General features: G+C 31.5%; 2 protein-coding genes across 2 annotated transcripts in view; one reads left to right on the forward strand and one right to left on the reverse strand.

Moving 5' to 3' along the window:
- LOC101515580 (ras-related protein Rab11A) overlaps positions 1 to 1,577 on the forward strand; it is a 3,043-nt gene extending 1,466 nt beyond the window's left edge. The window contains exon 2 of the mRNA XM_004504043.4: positions 984 to 1,577. Coding sequence (XP_004504100.1) covers positions 984 to 1,431 — 448 coding nt within the window. The 3' untranslated portion in view covers positions 1,432 to 1,577. The remainder of the gene's footprint in view (positions 1 to 983) is intronic.
- A 215-nt stretch (positions 1,578 to 1,792) lies between these two features.
- On the reverse strand, positions 1,793 to 9,918 carry LOC101488656 (uncharacterized). The gene is made up of 14 exons (XM_004504045.4): positions 9,528 to 9,918; positions 9,351 to 9,417; positions 9,125 to 9,240; positions 7,923 to 7,989; positions 7,736 to 7,784; positions 7,530 to 7,615; positions 7,157 to 7,413; positions 7,024 to 7,079; positions 6,097 to 6,182; positions 4,836 to 4,928; positions 4,356 to 4,680; positions 3,653 to 4,173; positions 2,447 to 2,681; positions 1,793 to 2,369 (listed from the first exon to the last, which is right to left on the reverse strand). Exons 1-14 carry the CDS (start codon positions 9,860 to 9,862, stop codon positions 2,107 to 2,109), a joined length of 2,556 nt encoding a protein of 851 aa, XP_004504102.1. The 5' UTR covers positions 9,863 to 9,918; the 3' UTR covers positions 1,793 to 2,106.
- Positions 9,919 to 14,583: the final 4,665 nt, after the last annotated feature.

Here is a 14,583-nt window from a genome sequence, read left to right on the forward strand (position 1 = left end):
TTCCTGCTGTTCTTTTCTTTTTTTAAGTTTTCAAGCGTGGATTTTTTATTTTTTTAAACTAAAGCTGCAATGGAATGAAGTTGAGGCCACAACACATCCGTTGTCTTGGTACCTTATTCATTTGTTTATGTATACTTTTAATAGATGATACATCAGCATTGCAAAACTCAAAGGTAGTATTAAGATTAAGAAACATAGTGCCATTAATTGCACAGCAGCTATTGTCTATGTTATCATAAATTATTGTGCAGATAGACCAACTTTACAGGAACTGATATTAGTGCCATTTGATAAATTATTCATATGAAGCTTTTGTCTGACTTTCAATTAAGCTGATAAACCCTTGCCTTTTGCTTTTCTGCTCGACTTTTACTCTACATTTTCAAGCTGCATGACACTAATTAATAAATTATTATAAGAATAGAAAACCAAAACATATTTTGGAACGAAAGGTGCACGTTTAATTTTTTTATATTTTTGTGGATCGTTTAGTTTAATATCTGATGTCACAGTTTACAACATTATAAAGAAATGAAAATATATGTTTAGGACATAAAATTTCATTCTATTTCCAATATGAAGTACAACAGAACCCTCAGTTTTCAGATTCAACACACACAGACAGAAGAATCCATGGACAGTTTCTAGGCAAATGGTTCACACTTGAAGGGTGCTGCAAAAAATTAGACTTTTGGCACTCTATTAGTTCAGTATGTCACATTTTAGATCAAGTAGCCTTCTGAACGAGGCATCAGTTAGTCTAATATTAAGTCATTTTGCATCTTTTTTTTTTGTACAAATTTTTTTACTGGTTAAATTGTATCAGGTAACATAATTAGTATCAACATGTTTTGTTTTTTGCAGTTATTTGTAATTAACTGTGCTTATAACAGATAAACAGAACTATATTTTCCCGGTTGACCTACATATATTAAAACTTGAATTGCAATTTTCTCTGATATTTCAATGCTTTTATGGTGCAGATACAGAGCAGTTACAAGTGCATACTACAGGGGTGCTGTAGGGGCAATGTTAGTTTATGACATCACAAAACGTCAGACCTTTGATCATATACCCCGTTGGCTAGAAGAACTTCGTAACCATGCTGACAAGAATATAGTCATCATTCTTGCAGGGAACAAGAGTGATCTCGAGAACCAGCGTGATGTACCCACAGAGGATGCAAAAGAGTTTGCTGAGAAAGAAGGTTTATTTTTCTTAGAGACGTCGGCATTGGAAGCAACTAATGTTGAAGAAGCCTTCATGACAGTTTTGACAGAAATATACAACATTGTCAACAAGAAGACCCTAGCTGCTGATGAAAATCATGGAAATGGAAACTCGGCATCTTTGGCTAGCCAGAAACTTATTATTCCAGGCCCTGCACAGGAAATCCCTGCTAAGAGCAACATGTGTTGCCAGGCATCATGATTATTTTTTTTATTTTGTTTCAATTTATAGTTATTTCATTGTTTAATGTTTCTATTACCAAATTTTAAAGGTTTGGCAAACTTCCTTTTGTACATTTAAATTTGTTTGGATTGACGAGTGAAGTACAACAAATGGAGGTTAATATAGATTGCTTGTATAATATTCATGAACTTATCGAGTGAAATGATGTGATTCAGAATTTTGATTGAAAATGTCGTGACCCATGTGCCCGAAGCCTAACGTGGCCATATAGCTAGTCCCCAATAATGGCCCTGGGGAACAAGTTTCTTTATAAATCTGAAAACTACATTATCAAGTGTGAAACTTGATAGAACTAAACAAATATGGCTCAACAATACACTAATCAACAAATCAATATATATTATCTTTTATGCCCTGGCCAAAATCTACCAGTTTTATGACAATGGAGTTTCTCATCTTTAACCTCTCAACTGTATAGAAAGGGAGTTTCTCATATAAAACAAAGTGTGAAATTTCAAATGAGTACTAATACAAATATGAACCAAGTTCTGTCTTAGAAACTAATGACAGGTTCACAAATAATTTTATCATTGAACTCTCACGGGTGAAGAAAAAAAATCACCTTTTCTGTAAATTAAAGAGCATAAATATCTGTTACAACAGAGTATTAAATATCAGTTAAGTAGTTCCTCTCTAACTCACAGCAGCTTTCACATCATCATCATTTTTATCGTTCAACTCCTGAACAGGCTGTACTTCACCTCCCACATCATCCGACAATTTGCCCACATGCCCAGAAGAGCCCTTTTCTGTGTCTAGACGTATTAAAAGCCTTTCAAGCATTTCTTGGCAGTCCATCGCAGTAACCATCACTGACAACCTTGCCCTACCCCTCCAGCATCCGATGGCAATTGTTGACTCATCCACTTCGAAGGATTCAGTAGCAACTGTGCTAGCTGCAGAAAAGGAAAACGCCTCTAAACAGATATGTTGATGTCAATGGGTATTAATTAACCTTTTCAACAGCACATACCTTTAGCCATAATTACCACGCAACAACCTGGCAATAGGTTTGCTGCCTTTTCACCAAACTGGGCATCGGCAAAATCTGTAAATTTTACATCTTTGTCCTGCAGAAGATGCTTGAAGTCCACGGGAGATGCATGTACGATTTGCTTTGTTATGAATGGGAGAATAATGGGCAATCCTTCGGATGATATCCGGAAAGCACATGGTGCAGAGCTACCTTCTCGTGCTGTTTGTCTTTCCTGTAAGAAGAGGGCAAGCACATTTCACTCAGTAATTCACAAGTACTAATAAAAACAAAAGAAAACTTATATCTCACTCAATCAAGGGCTGACCAAAAAAGCATATGCATGCATGCTAATATATTTATTTAACAAATTCTTCTGTGCAACTAATTTAAAATCATTAGTAACTAATATATTTATTTAACAAATTCTTCTGTGCAACTAATTTAATAGTGTAGACTGTGGCATGCATGCTACTTGTTTTATTCTAGAGTGATGCATACAAGAATCGGGTTTGTAAAGCAGTTCTAAATAAATTTATTAGTCGTTATATTACATAATCCTTACAAATTATTATGTCAAAATGAGATGAGAATGGTCAACAATAATTCATATCCAATAAAAACTCAACATGCAGCTTAACATTTGAGACAACAAAACAGGAAATAGAAATGACAAAATACTGAAATTCATTAAATGATTGATGATGTTCTAGAATCTAATTCTATGAGAAGCAACAAGATATAACTAGCCTCGACTTCTTCAACATGAAACAGTAAAAAGTTTATACGTTTCACTTTTGATATTCAAAACTTGACGGAATCTGTCTCCCAAGCCTAGATCGACCTTTTGTGCCTATGTTTTTAGGCCTTCTAATGGTGAGATCATTATTGTCTACACAAATTATTATTTATTTAAATCTGATATATGGGTGATAAATAAATCAACCTTGTAAAATAAAAGGAGAAAAGGGAGATGCACCGACAGTGTAATAAAGTTTTACACTGTCATCCAATCACAATCATGTATTCTGCCAAATCATCTTAACTTTACCTCACTTGAATGGTTTATAACATGGCAAAATAAACAATTTCCATTGGCTGTCAGTGTAAAACAGTTCTACATTGACAATGTATATTCATGGCACTCAAATAAAAATTCTAACAAAAAACAACAATATCTCTAAATTGAGAATGAAATATACTTACAAACATCTTCAGTCCAACAGAAGTTATTTTGAGTTGCTGCCCAACTGAGAAGTTCAACCCAAGAATATCCTTAACTGACTTGGAGACATAGTAAATTCTTTTCACATGACTCATATCACTGTTTCTTGTAACAAGGCGACCATTGAATGGAAAACGCTCGTCTATTCCATAAAAATCCTTTATACTATTAATAACTGCTTCATCTTTGAAAAAGAGAACCGGGTCAACACCTCTCCATTTGCCTTGACTTTGTAGCTTTCTTTTGCCCGGAACCTTCTTTTCCGTGTTTTCTGCATTATGGGGTTCTTTAGCTTCCTCAGAATTCTGTTCTTCACATGTAATAACTTCCAAATCTTCTGTATTGTATATATTGTCATTCACATTTTCCTCTGGAACTGCTAAGACTTCTTCAAGTGTAGTTTCAGATGAATTGATCTGCGGTGTTTGTGCATCCTCAAGACTATGGTTTGGTGGTTCTACATTTGGCTCATCAATTATTGTGCTGGGTTTTTCGAGAAGAGCTGCAAGAATGAAAACAATTACAAACCTATTGTGAGCAAAAGTTCAGGTAAAATGAATATAAAATGGTAGAAATGAGATCTTGGAATCATTTCCATTCTGTTAACCCAGATTTCCCAGCTAATTACTAACAGAAACTGAGGTAAAGAGAGAGAAACAAATGTTATTATATATGAAAGACTACCTGGTAAAGGAGAAACTTTTTGCAGCACAGCAATGAAAAAGGCCCCAGTGTTCTGATCATGAGGCATTATCCTCATGCAGTGCTCAAGAGGAAAATTAGAAGCTTCGGCAGACTCAGACATCACAGGATTCTCTAGTGCTTCAATTCCATCTTCAGCTTTTCCATTAACCACACTAGTAATGTCATCTCCCGTGTCAGCATTACAATTACTGTCACCCAGATCCTGATAGCGTATTCCAGAAGGAAACATGCTGGAAAGAATTACACTTCTACGAAACTTGGGAACATCTTTGGAAGAAACGAACCAACTGCCCTTGTCATATACCTGCACCTCCAAAATCAACAGCTTAGAAAAAATTCAAATGCAAACTGCTACAAAACAAAGCAACATAATTGTTTTTTTTAATTATTAAATGTATTATAATCAAAACTGGAATGCTGAAAGAAAAAAACGATCAATTGGCCACATAAAATACAAACCTTCCATCTCTTGAGACCTGGCCGTCGAATAAGTTGTGGAAGCTCACTAGATACATCAACAAGTTCGACAGACCCTCCACACCTCCGCAAAACCTGCAAAACAGTAAAAAAAAAATAGAGGATAAAGAAAATGGAATTAAGCACGGCTCCTTATTAGGTTTTAATGTGCTAGGTCCAAGATCTACCTATGTCTCCTTTCCTATTAGAATAACATATAAATATATATATATATATATATATAGACACACAACACACATACATACATTAAATAATTATAGTAGTGGCCTTCCAGTTACACCTATCCTGATTAAGAGTTGGCTGCTCCGCTCAATTATCTGAGACGGACAACCTACGCATTTGGGCTTCATAGGGAAATTGGTACAGCCAGCCAGCCCAAATGGAGTTTTATTAGATTAGATAAACCTATCCAATATCATTTTTTCCACACTAGAAGAAATCTATCTCTAAAATAAGATAAGTGTCATCAAAGTATTTGCCACCCCAACCTGCACTCCCACTAAGCAATTTTTTGCTTGGCAACAATGTTTGTAGCTCAAAGAGATGACAAAAAATAGCTGTTTCAGATGCATCATTGTCAAGGCAGAAGAATTGGTGGTGCCACTAGCTGACGCAATATCATATCAAGCGCTAGATTCTAGTCAAGGCAATAGTGGTAAAATAAACTAATAGACTCAAACTATTAATAAAATGTTGGGAGTGAGGATAGAAGGTTAGTCAAGGGTAATAGGAGAATAAACCCAAAATAGCAGCAATTCAAACAACCACTGCCCCTTAGTACCATGAGCTAGGCATATGTTATGCCATTGAAAGAGGAATGAAATAATTTTGGGGCTAAGCTGAGACACGGCCACAATAAAATAAATTATGCAAGAAAAACGTGGTGCGGCTTTTTGTGGCCGAAATTTGCAAGCTTACACTTGCTTAGTTGTTTTCAAAATTTTCCAAGTGTTATCAATGACATTGGCGGATTATGGTGGCAAGCAAAAAATCAGCCATCTAAACAGGTGTTGCAGCCTCTGGCAGAAAAATGGTGGCTAATATGGGTGTTGTGGCCTATGGCAGCTGGCAAAAAATTCACCGTGGCGCCACAGAGGCAGAAATGGAACAAAGTGCTGTACTGTGCTTCAAAGGTAATTACTCATTAGTTCAACTTACTATGCTAAAGCACTTTTCTATGTCAAGCCAGCAACTAGCAAGGCTACATAAAAGTATAGACTACACAGCACTCAAAGTAAATTACCTCTGCAACCACAGCTTCATTCTCAATAGGATTCATTGAGCATGTTGAATAAACCATTCTTCCACCAACTTTGAGTAAAGATAAACCTGAGAAAATCAATACAGCAGTTGATATTGTTGCAATATAAGTCTAAAAAACCTAAACCAGAAAACTATATGTCTCAAAAATTCATTTCTATTCATTTAAGACAACAAAAAGTAGATTTTTGACCACCAGTTACTACTCTTCAGAATGTTTTTCATCTTCAGAAGATACAAAACAAACATGACACAGAGAAGCTACTACTCTACTCCTTGAGGCTCAACATATTACAACGGTGTTCTTTATCAAATATTTAGGAGAGATGTATAGAACAACTTATAGAGCAATATTAATCTGGAAAAACAAAAGGTTTCATTAAATGGCAGTAACAAATTTCAAAACAAAGGATAACTCGGCTTAAGTCACCATGAACTTTTTGTGACTAGACCTAAATGTCCATTTCCCCATGCTAAATAACTAAGATAATTCTAGTCGAGTTCAACTTACGATCATGCATTCTGATTATTCACAAAAGTACAATATTCTAACCAGTATCAAGTAGACTTATGTCATCTTATTATCAATCTTTTTCATTGAAATGATCAGAGACTCAGAGTTTTTAGGGTGAGGGGAGACTATCCTAATTCAATGGAAATGACAACTCTGTATTCCCCGCCCAGCCTCAAGAAGGACTTACGGTAAGACTTTATATCGTCTACGAGCAATTGGCGCCAAGTCATCAAAATGTCTTGAGCAAAAAGTCATCTTGGTGGCCAACCCCTATTGGCTATTACCAATTTTCGAATTAAAAAACAATTGAGCACAATGACAACACCAGTTAAGGAAACAAGCACAAGCCTAACAATGGCACACCCTAAAATAGATGTAAAAAAATTCCCAAAGTACCTCGCATAGCAATTAAAACTTGTAGGCTGTGAAGCCCTTGTCCCATCCCTGAATTCCTGCATAAAGTAAAATAAGTCTTAAAAAATATTTCGGGTTGAAGAGAAAGTGGGGCGGGAGAAGAAATTAAAACTACCATTTCCTCCACATATCAGGTGCCTTACGAAGTGTACCATCTCCACTACACGGGACATCACACAGAACACGGTCAAATACCAGTTGGTGAATATTGTGATCTGACTCCATTTTTTCGTAATTCTTGTTCTTGTTTAAACGACATCCTGGGAAATGTTGTGCTTCGTGATTAGTAACAATTAGGTTGGCCGTGCACATTCTTTTTGTTTGGTGGATGAGAAGATTACATCTTTGTACATCAAGATCATTTGCTATAACCTAATTACAAAAAGATACTAGTTAGCAAAGATTGCAAATGCAGCTTTCCATCTTGCTCAAAGGTTGCAATGGATGATCAAAGCAAAGAAAAATGGTACAGAAATAAAATGACAAACCATTCCATCAGGTAGTGATCCTGCTTTAGTTGATTGGTGTATAATCTCAAGCAATTGGAATGTTTTTGAACCTGGTGCAGCACACACTAAAACAAACAAAGAAAAGGGAAAGGTTAGAAAAACCAAAGCTTGAATTTCAAATTAAGCAAATTGAATCAGGGCTGGTAAAAAAACAGAAGGTACTTTTTGCACCAAAAGTTGCTTACTATCAAGAACAAAATGGTCTGGATGCACATCCAAGAATAGCGGAGGAACCTGTGACACAAATAACCATTAGAGTGACAAACAAAAGTAGTAGTTACCTACAGGCACTGAACTGTTCAGAATTCTAAAATAAAAAGAAAATAATTTAGTATGATCATCAAGATTGAAAGAGCAGATAAAGTGACCCACCATACTGACAGCTTCCTGTCTTGTGATATTTCCAATTTCATTTTCTAGCTTTAAGAATTCGTGGAACCTGAGAGTTTAACGGAAAAAGGATGCAGAAATTGACATATCAGTCATAAGAATAAAGTAAAACATGTTATTCATTGTTGGACAATATTCATTTCAGTTTATCGTTTGACAGTATCACGTTCATGCATTATGATGTGTGTGTCTCTCTCGCTCTCTGTATGTGTGAAATATATATAAAGATAAATCATAAAACCATAAACTATTGTGCTCAATGACTCCTCCAACTCAAAAGGTCATTTGTAAAGATCAACAACGACTGGGAACTAAATTAGTTGAATATTCTTAAATTTTGGAAATATGAAAAGCTTGGTCCCTAAATCCTTTCCAAACAGGGAAAACAAGCAAAACTCAGTATACCATGTAGAAACAAGGACAGTTCAATCACAATATATCTGTATAAAAAGATCTCAATAGAAAATTAAAGAATGCACATGTTTATGCAAAATGGTGTTTCTAGTTTTGCATCATCATACAAGTCAATGAATAAATAGTCTTCAATAAATTGATGTTAGGAAGAGAGATCGAATTTCCTATCATCCTATTTTTGGAAAAAAATAAATAAAATATGTACCATGTCATGAAAGAGCATTTTTGCATAACAATTTCTGTATCATGACTGGGATCACCAGATACTTTAGCATCTAGTGTTTCTCCCCATTTAATATGATATTCTGCTAAGTATCTTTTCACCCAACTTGGCAACTTTGTTCCCATTTCAAACCAATGAATAGCAAAACTAAGATTATCTTGGTCAATTAAAATGAACAAAAAAAACTAGGCCCATATATTATTACTAATAGTATGAGCAGAACCACATTTTCATAAGACAAACAAAAATCTCTTGAGTAGCTAGTATAATCTTATTCCAAAAACCATTCAAGGGAGGGCCTATATTAAGGAGCAAGTTTTCAATATTAAGGGATTAATATTCTGTGGCAAACTGACAAATTTTTAATTAATCCATATATAATATATACATCAAAGAAAAAGCACACAGATACAACTTAAAACATCCATATAAAATATATGCATTGAGTCGCAATTGAAACAAAATCAATATTTCAAATAGCCTCCCTGGAGCCAAAAAGTCCTCTGATTCTATAAATACAACTCATAGATCAATATAACATATTTACCTCTCTAATGTTTGATTTTTCCTCAGCTCCATACGTGAAAAATTCGAATGCCAAGCAAAGTTCCCAGGATACCAAGCCAAAGGCCGAATAGCCTCTGTCTCACCCCCTTCAACAACCTAAAAATAACGAATTCACATAATTTAAACATAAACTCTAGTCATTCACACACACTCAAAAAAAATCACATCATTTTTTTGTACAACTTCAATTTTCACAGTACAAATACCTCAGCACGAAGAGAATGCACAAAGTCATTTTCCAATTGAGAACGAATATCGTCAGCAAATTGACTACTGCAGTCACAAAACAAAAAAGAAACACAAAATTCATGTAAATATACACACAATTTCACGCAATTAAAAAGAAAGTAGCAATGAATGTGAATAATTGCACTACAGTGAACCTAGAATTGATTCTAAATGAAGCAGGCAACGGTGTTCTGAGAATTGCGACGAATTGTTCCCACTCTTGTGGATCCACTATTCGTTGTTCCTTGTAATATGAATCGAATGAAGGATTTTGAGTTTCGAAAGGAGTCCAATGAGTAGTTTGTGGTTTATCGGAGGATAAGGAAGAAGGGTCTGGATCGGATTTGGAACGCTTCCAAACATTTTGTCTGTTTTGACGAAAGTGTTTTCTTTGAGTTCGTGACCTTCCTGCACCTCCCATGGTTTCTCTGCTATGGAGTTGTGGCGCCCAGTTTGGGTTTTTTGATAGGGTTTTGATTTGAAAAATCATGCGGTTTCAATATTATTGGGCTTTTTCATCCCAGACCCAACTACCACTGCGAACCCCACTAGGCCACTACCATATCGGAAAATTTTACCGGGTAAAGCCCCTTATATTCTTACCCCAGATTTTATACCACCTATCTATTTTATCAATTTGTTTTTCAAATAATAATTTTTCCTAAATTGCTATATTCAATTTGAGTTTCATAAAAACATTTAAAAATAATTTAAAATTCATGTGATTCAAAAAATTTGAACTTTAAGTAATAGGAAATCTAATTTCCTGTAAATAAATGTGTTTTTTTTTATTAAAAAACTTTTTCTAAAAAAAAAAATTTGGTGCATCTGTTTAGTAGGATTTAAGGTTTCTATGATTTGTCTATTGGAATTTTTTTCAATATTTCTGAAACACAAATGTATTTTAGAAAATTTAAATATTATGTACTCGAAAATTTAAAAAAAGTTTTTTGAAATTATTTTTGTGTACCGGAAAACTATGTTGCAAAAAATTTGAACTTTATGTACTAGAAATTTTTTTTTTTCAAATTTTTGATACAAAATTCAATTTAAAAAAATATATAACTTTTTCAGACCTCAAGTTGAATTTAGTTGGTAGAAAAAAATTATTATTACTTAAAAAAAATAGTCTGTATAAAATATAGAAGTATGAGTATACATGTGAGTGTATAGGATAAATAAATGGCATCACTAACTTATAATTAATATTTTCTACCTTACTTTTTAAAGAAATATTATATTTTATTGTGTATGGTGAAAAATATATCATTAGTTGATAAAGATAATTTTTGATAAATTGTTATATTATTTATTTTGACAGTATATACAAATTAAATTAAATTACTAATATAGAATATATGATATTAATGTTATATATATATATATATATATATATATATAGCAAAACGAAAAAATGAATTATATTATATATAATTTATTAATATAAATTGGAGGGAGGGAGGGGCTTCAACCCACCCATTAGTTTGTACTTGATTATAATCAAACATAACTGATTACATATGTACACAAGATAACAACAATTCATTTAATAATTAATTGGTGATATTATTCATTTTATTCTCTAAAGTGAACAACTCATTTTAGTGATGTGGATTTAAGTGCTTCAACGGGAAATTAAAAATATAACCAAGTGATTTATTCTGATAAAGTAACAAATAAAATGAAAAATAAATAAAAATTGATTAGGTTGAGAAGATGAAGAAGAAATGTGTCACGACCTAAAAGATTAAAAAGTCAACGGAGAATCGTCACAATGGTAATTAAGTCATTGATAAAATTAAGCATAATTCGAGAACTCTCATAAGAGACTTAGCTCGCTCAACATTCTCATAAAGAAGAAACTATAATTTATTTCAAATATGTCTCAAAAGAGATTACAAATGCCTATTTATAGAAAAATCATATCTAAACCTAATTGGGTCATAAGTGATACAATCCTCTAGGTTCATGTTAAGTCTACATCATATTTTTCTAAAATAAAATAAATGTAAGGAAGTAAAGTATCTCCACTTACACATGATATCAACTAAATATAAATTGAAGCAAATTAAGAACTATTTAAAATCAAATTAAAATAAACAAGTTTATCATAATTTATTAAAATATAGACCGTCTTCATCTTCACGTTCTCGAGGTCCTTATAATTCAGAGGAACCAAATCTATTAAAATTAATATTGACGCATCTTGTTGACATAGAAAATAATTATATATAATGTCAAAATTTATAAATTTTGATCTATAGGATAACAACTTTCAAGGCACACTTAATTTTGAAAAATATTTATTATAAATTAACATAATACAACTATAATTATCGTCTAATTATAAAATAATATAAAAATATGTAATAAAATAATTGAATATATATATATATTTAAAATAAAAACTCACGGGGGTTGGATTCAGGTGAGTATCAACTCTATGAATTCGCATTGAATAAAGTGGATTTTCTCATAAAAGTTTGAGCGAGTTTGGTAGGACATCCACAAGGGTGGATCCCACGCTTAAAATACAATGCATGAATTCAAATTCGAACTCTAAGGGATCTATTTGGTTTAATGAAGGAAATGAGAGAAGAGGAAAATAAAGATACATTTGATTTTAAAAACATAAGGGAAGGGAGATGATGGATTTTAAATGACTTTGTGTTTGATTTCAAATAATGATATATATTTTAAATGATTTATAAGTTATAATGATATTCTCTTGAAATAAAAGAAGATCAAAAATAAATTCACGATGAATTTTGCCCTTCTTAGATCAAATATACTTTAAGAATGCACTTGATTAGAAGAAAGAAAGAATAGACTGATTTATATCATCTCTTTTTCCTTAGTGTTAAGGGGGATAAAGATACAAACACTTTTGTGTGTAAGGTTTATAAAAAAATAAAATAAAATTGTGTTCCTTAAGTCAAGTATTTGCTTTATCATGAAATTAAATACTTATTTTATCAATGCAATCTTTTAAGTATTACATGTAAGAATGAAATTTAATCTTGATCAAAACTTAGATGTATTTCTTTAGACATTTTTCTATTTGTTCTTATAACTTAACAAACTATTCATCTATGTGGTTGAATTAAACACAATATTTTAAAACTCAACCTCCTTCATTCCCTCCATTAAAATAATAAACTACTTCCCCTCCACTTTTATCTATACAAACTAATTTTATCAATAATTTAATTTATATATAATTAGTGTAATAATTTTTATATTATCAATCAATCACAACTGTTACATCGATATAAATATTTGATTCTTGTCTAAATTATCTCTAAAATTATTTATATAAATAATTGTATTATTGAAACTTTTTACATTAATAATAGATAACGATTAAACTTTTGTATTAAACTTAGAGTGTCAAATATAATAGGAGTATTTTTTTTTCTTTACAATATAATAGGAGCATTCTTTTTTTTCTTTACAAAATAGTAGGAGCATCCTAGCAAGATTCCGTACGTATCCTAATTTATAAAGAATGGTTTTAATATTTTAATTTCAAAGGTTAATTTCGTGACCGTGCAGCATGGTGCATGCATCAGCACCATTGATATTACAGTGTCGACCAGTGCTTCCATCCCAGATGCTGATATCTGAGGACAATGATAGGTCGTTTATTACTCAAATGTGAATTTGTCACATTCACGTTTATAGTTTCGAAGAAAAAGACGAAATACACCGAACTGAAAACGAATAAAAACGAAAAACATAATTGTACGAAAAGGATGGTTGTAAAAGAAGGTGGCGTCTATACGATATTTGTTAAAGTCTTGAATACAATACAAAGATGGTTGAAAATTAAAGTTATACTACCTTACTCTAGACATTTATTATTTTTTCAATCTTATTAAGAAAAATTAATAGTATAATTAATGTGTTTATTTTATTTGTTATGTCTCTAAAATAATATTTATATTTAGATGTATCAAATTTAACTTTTTATATTAATTTTTTATATTTTAAAATAAATTAGTAATATTAATAAATGCACAAGCGACCCAATATTTATTAAGATATAAAACAAATTCTAAAAAAAAGTTTTGATAAAAATAAAATATAGGCCTTTTTAATACTAATAACAATATTTTATTATAGTTTTATTTAAATTATATATTTTTTTATTTTATAAGATACAAAGTAATTTAACTAAATATGTCAATGATTTTCTCTTTCTTATAATTATAAAGCCTTTTATTTATTACACTCCTTAAATTTTTAAATTTTTTGAAGCTTAAATATACATAAAAAGTTATTTATTTTTCGGATGTTTTAACCCCTAACTTTATTACCTTTGGCATTGGGGCGGTCCTGAATAAATAATATATGTGGAAAAAAAATAAATATAATTTTTTTTATATAATATTTATAATTAAAGACATATGTAGTATAAGCACTTTAACCACTTGATCTCGAATTGTATCCTTCAAAATTCAACTTGTGAAATTGACATTTCGAATTACCATCTCAATTGTAAAAATGAGGAGAACGATTAAGTTTTACTTCCAAGTAATATATTAAAAGTATCCTTAGAGTTTAAGTGACTTTTAAACATTACTCTCTAGTGTAAAGTGCCTTTAAAGTTGCCTTTATTCTATTGTTATAAAGAACAAATTTGATTTTTTTTTTTCATGTTTATATCAAATACGAGGGAAGCTGTTCATCGTCTCAACATTAAAATACACATTAAAATACAGGAAATCACACCTATATATTAGGTGTCATAAAACAATTTATTAAGGAATTAAAAAAAGAAATAAAACACAAACTTTACATAAAAAGATCAATTTTTAAAATTTCAAGATGTTAATTAAATACACAATTTCTATGATTACTTTTATACTTTAAATTTCTTAATGTCAACATTTTCTATATATTTTTTTAAGATATAAATCCCAATATATTTTAAAGTGAAATAATGAATATGAGATGATCTAGATCTACCAAATAACGAATCAAGATTTCCTTAACTTTGTTTTTCTTACCTTTTTGTGAATTTGTTTTTATTTATCTCTTAATCAAATTTTCTCTCTCAGTTCATATAATTTGTATTATTTATTTTAATTATCAAATTTTCATTAAAATAGACTAAAATCATCCACTACTATTTTCACCAAAGCAAGTATCTTACAAGTTTGATTATTTATTTTGAGCTAAGTGCGAAAGCATTAAAAAAGCAAAAAA

The sequence above is a fragment of the Cicer arietinum genome, chromosome 6 (genome assembly GCF_000331145.2).
Source record: "Cicer arietinum cultivar CDC Frontier isolate Library 1 chromosome 6, Cicar.CDCFrontier_v2.0, whole genome shotgun sequence".
Classification (NCBI taxonomy): Eukaryota; Viridiplantae; Streptophyta; class Magnoliopsida; order Fabales; family Fabaceae; genus Cicer; species Cicer arietinum.

What these genes read in the sequence shown, in the direction of transcription:
- LOC101488656 (XM_004504045.4), bottom strand. Translation starts at nt 9,862, where the DNA reads ATGATTTTTCAAATCAAAACCCTATCAAAAAACCCAAACTGGGCGCCA. An exon ending in AAAAATCAAACATTAGAGAG is followed by an intron (nt 7,990 to 9,124) that starts GTAAATATGTTA and finishes TTAAACTCTCAG; the next exon opens with GTTCCACGAATTCTTAAAGC. An exon ending in GATCACTACCTGATGGAATG is followed by an intron (nt 7,414 to 7,529) that starts GTTTGTCATTTT and finishes TTTTGTAATTAG; the next exon opens with GTTATAGCAAATGATCTTGA.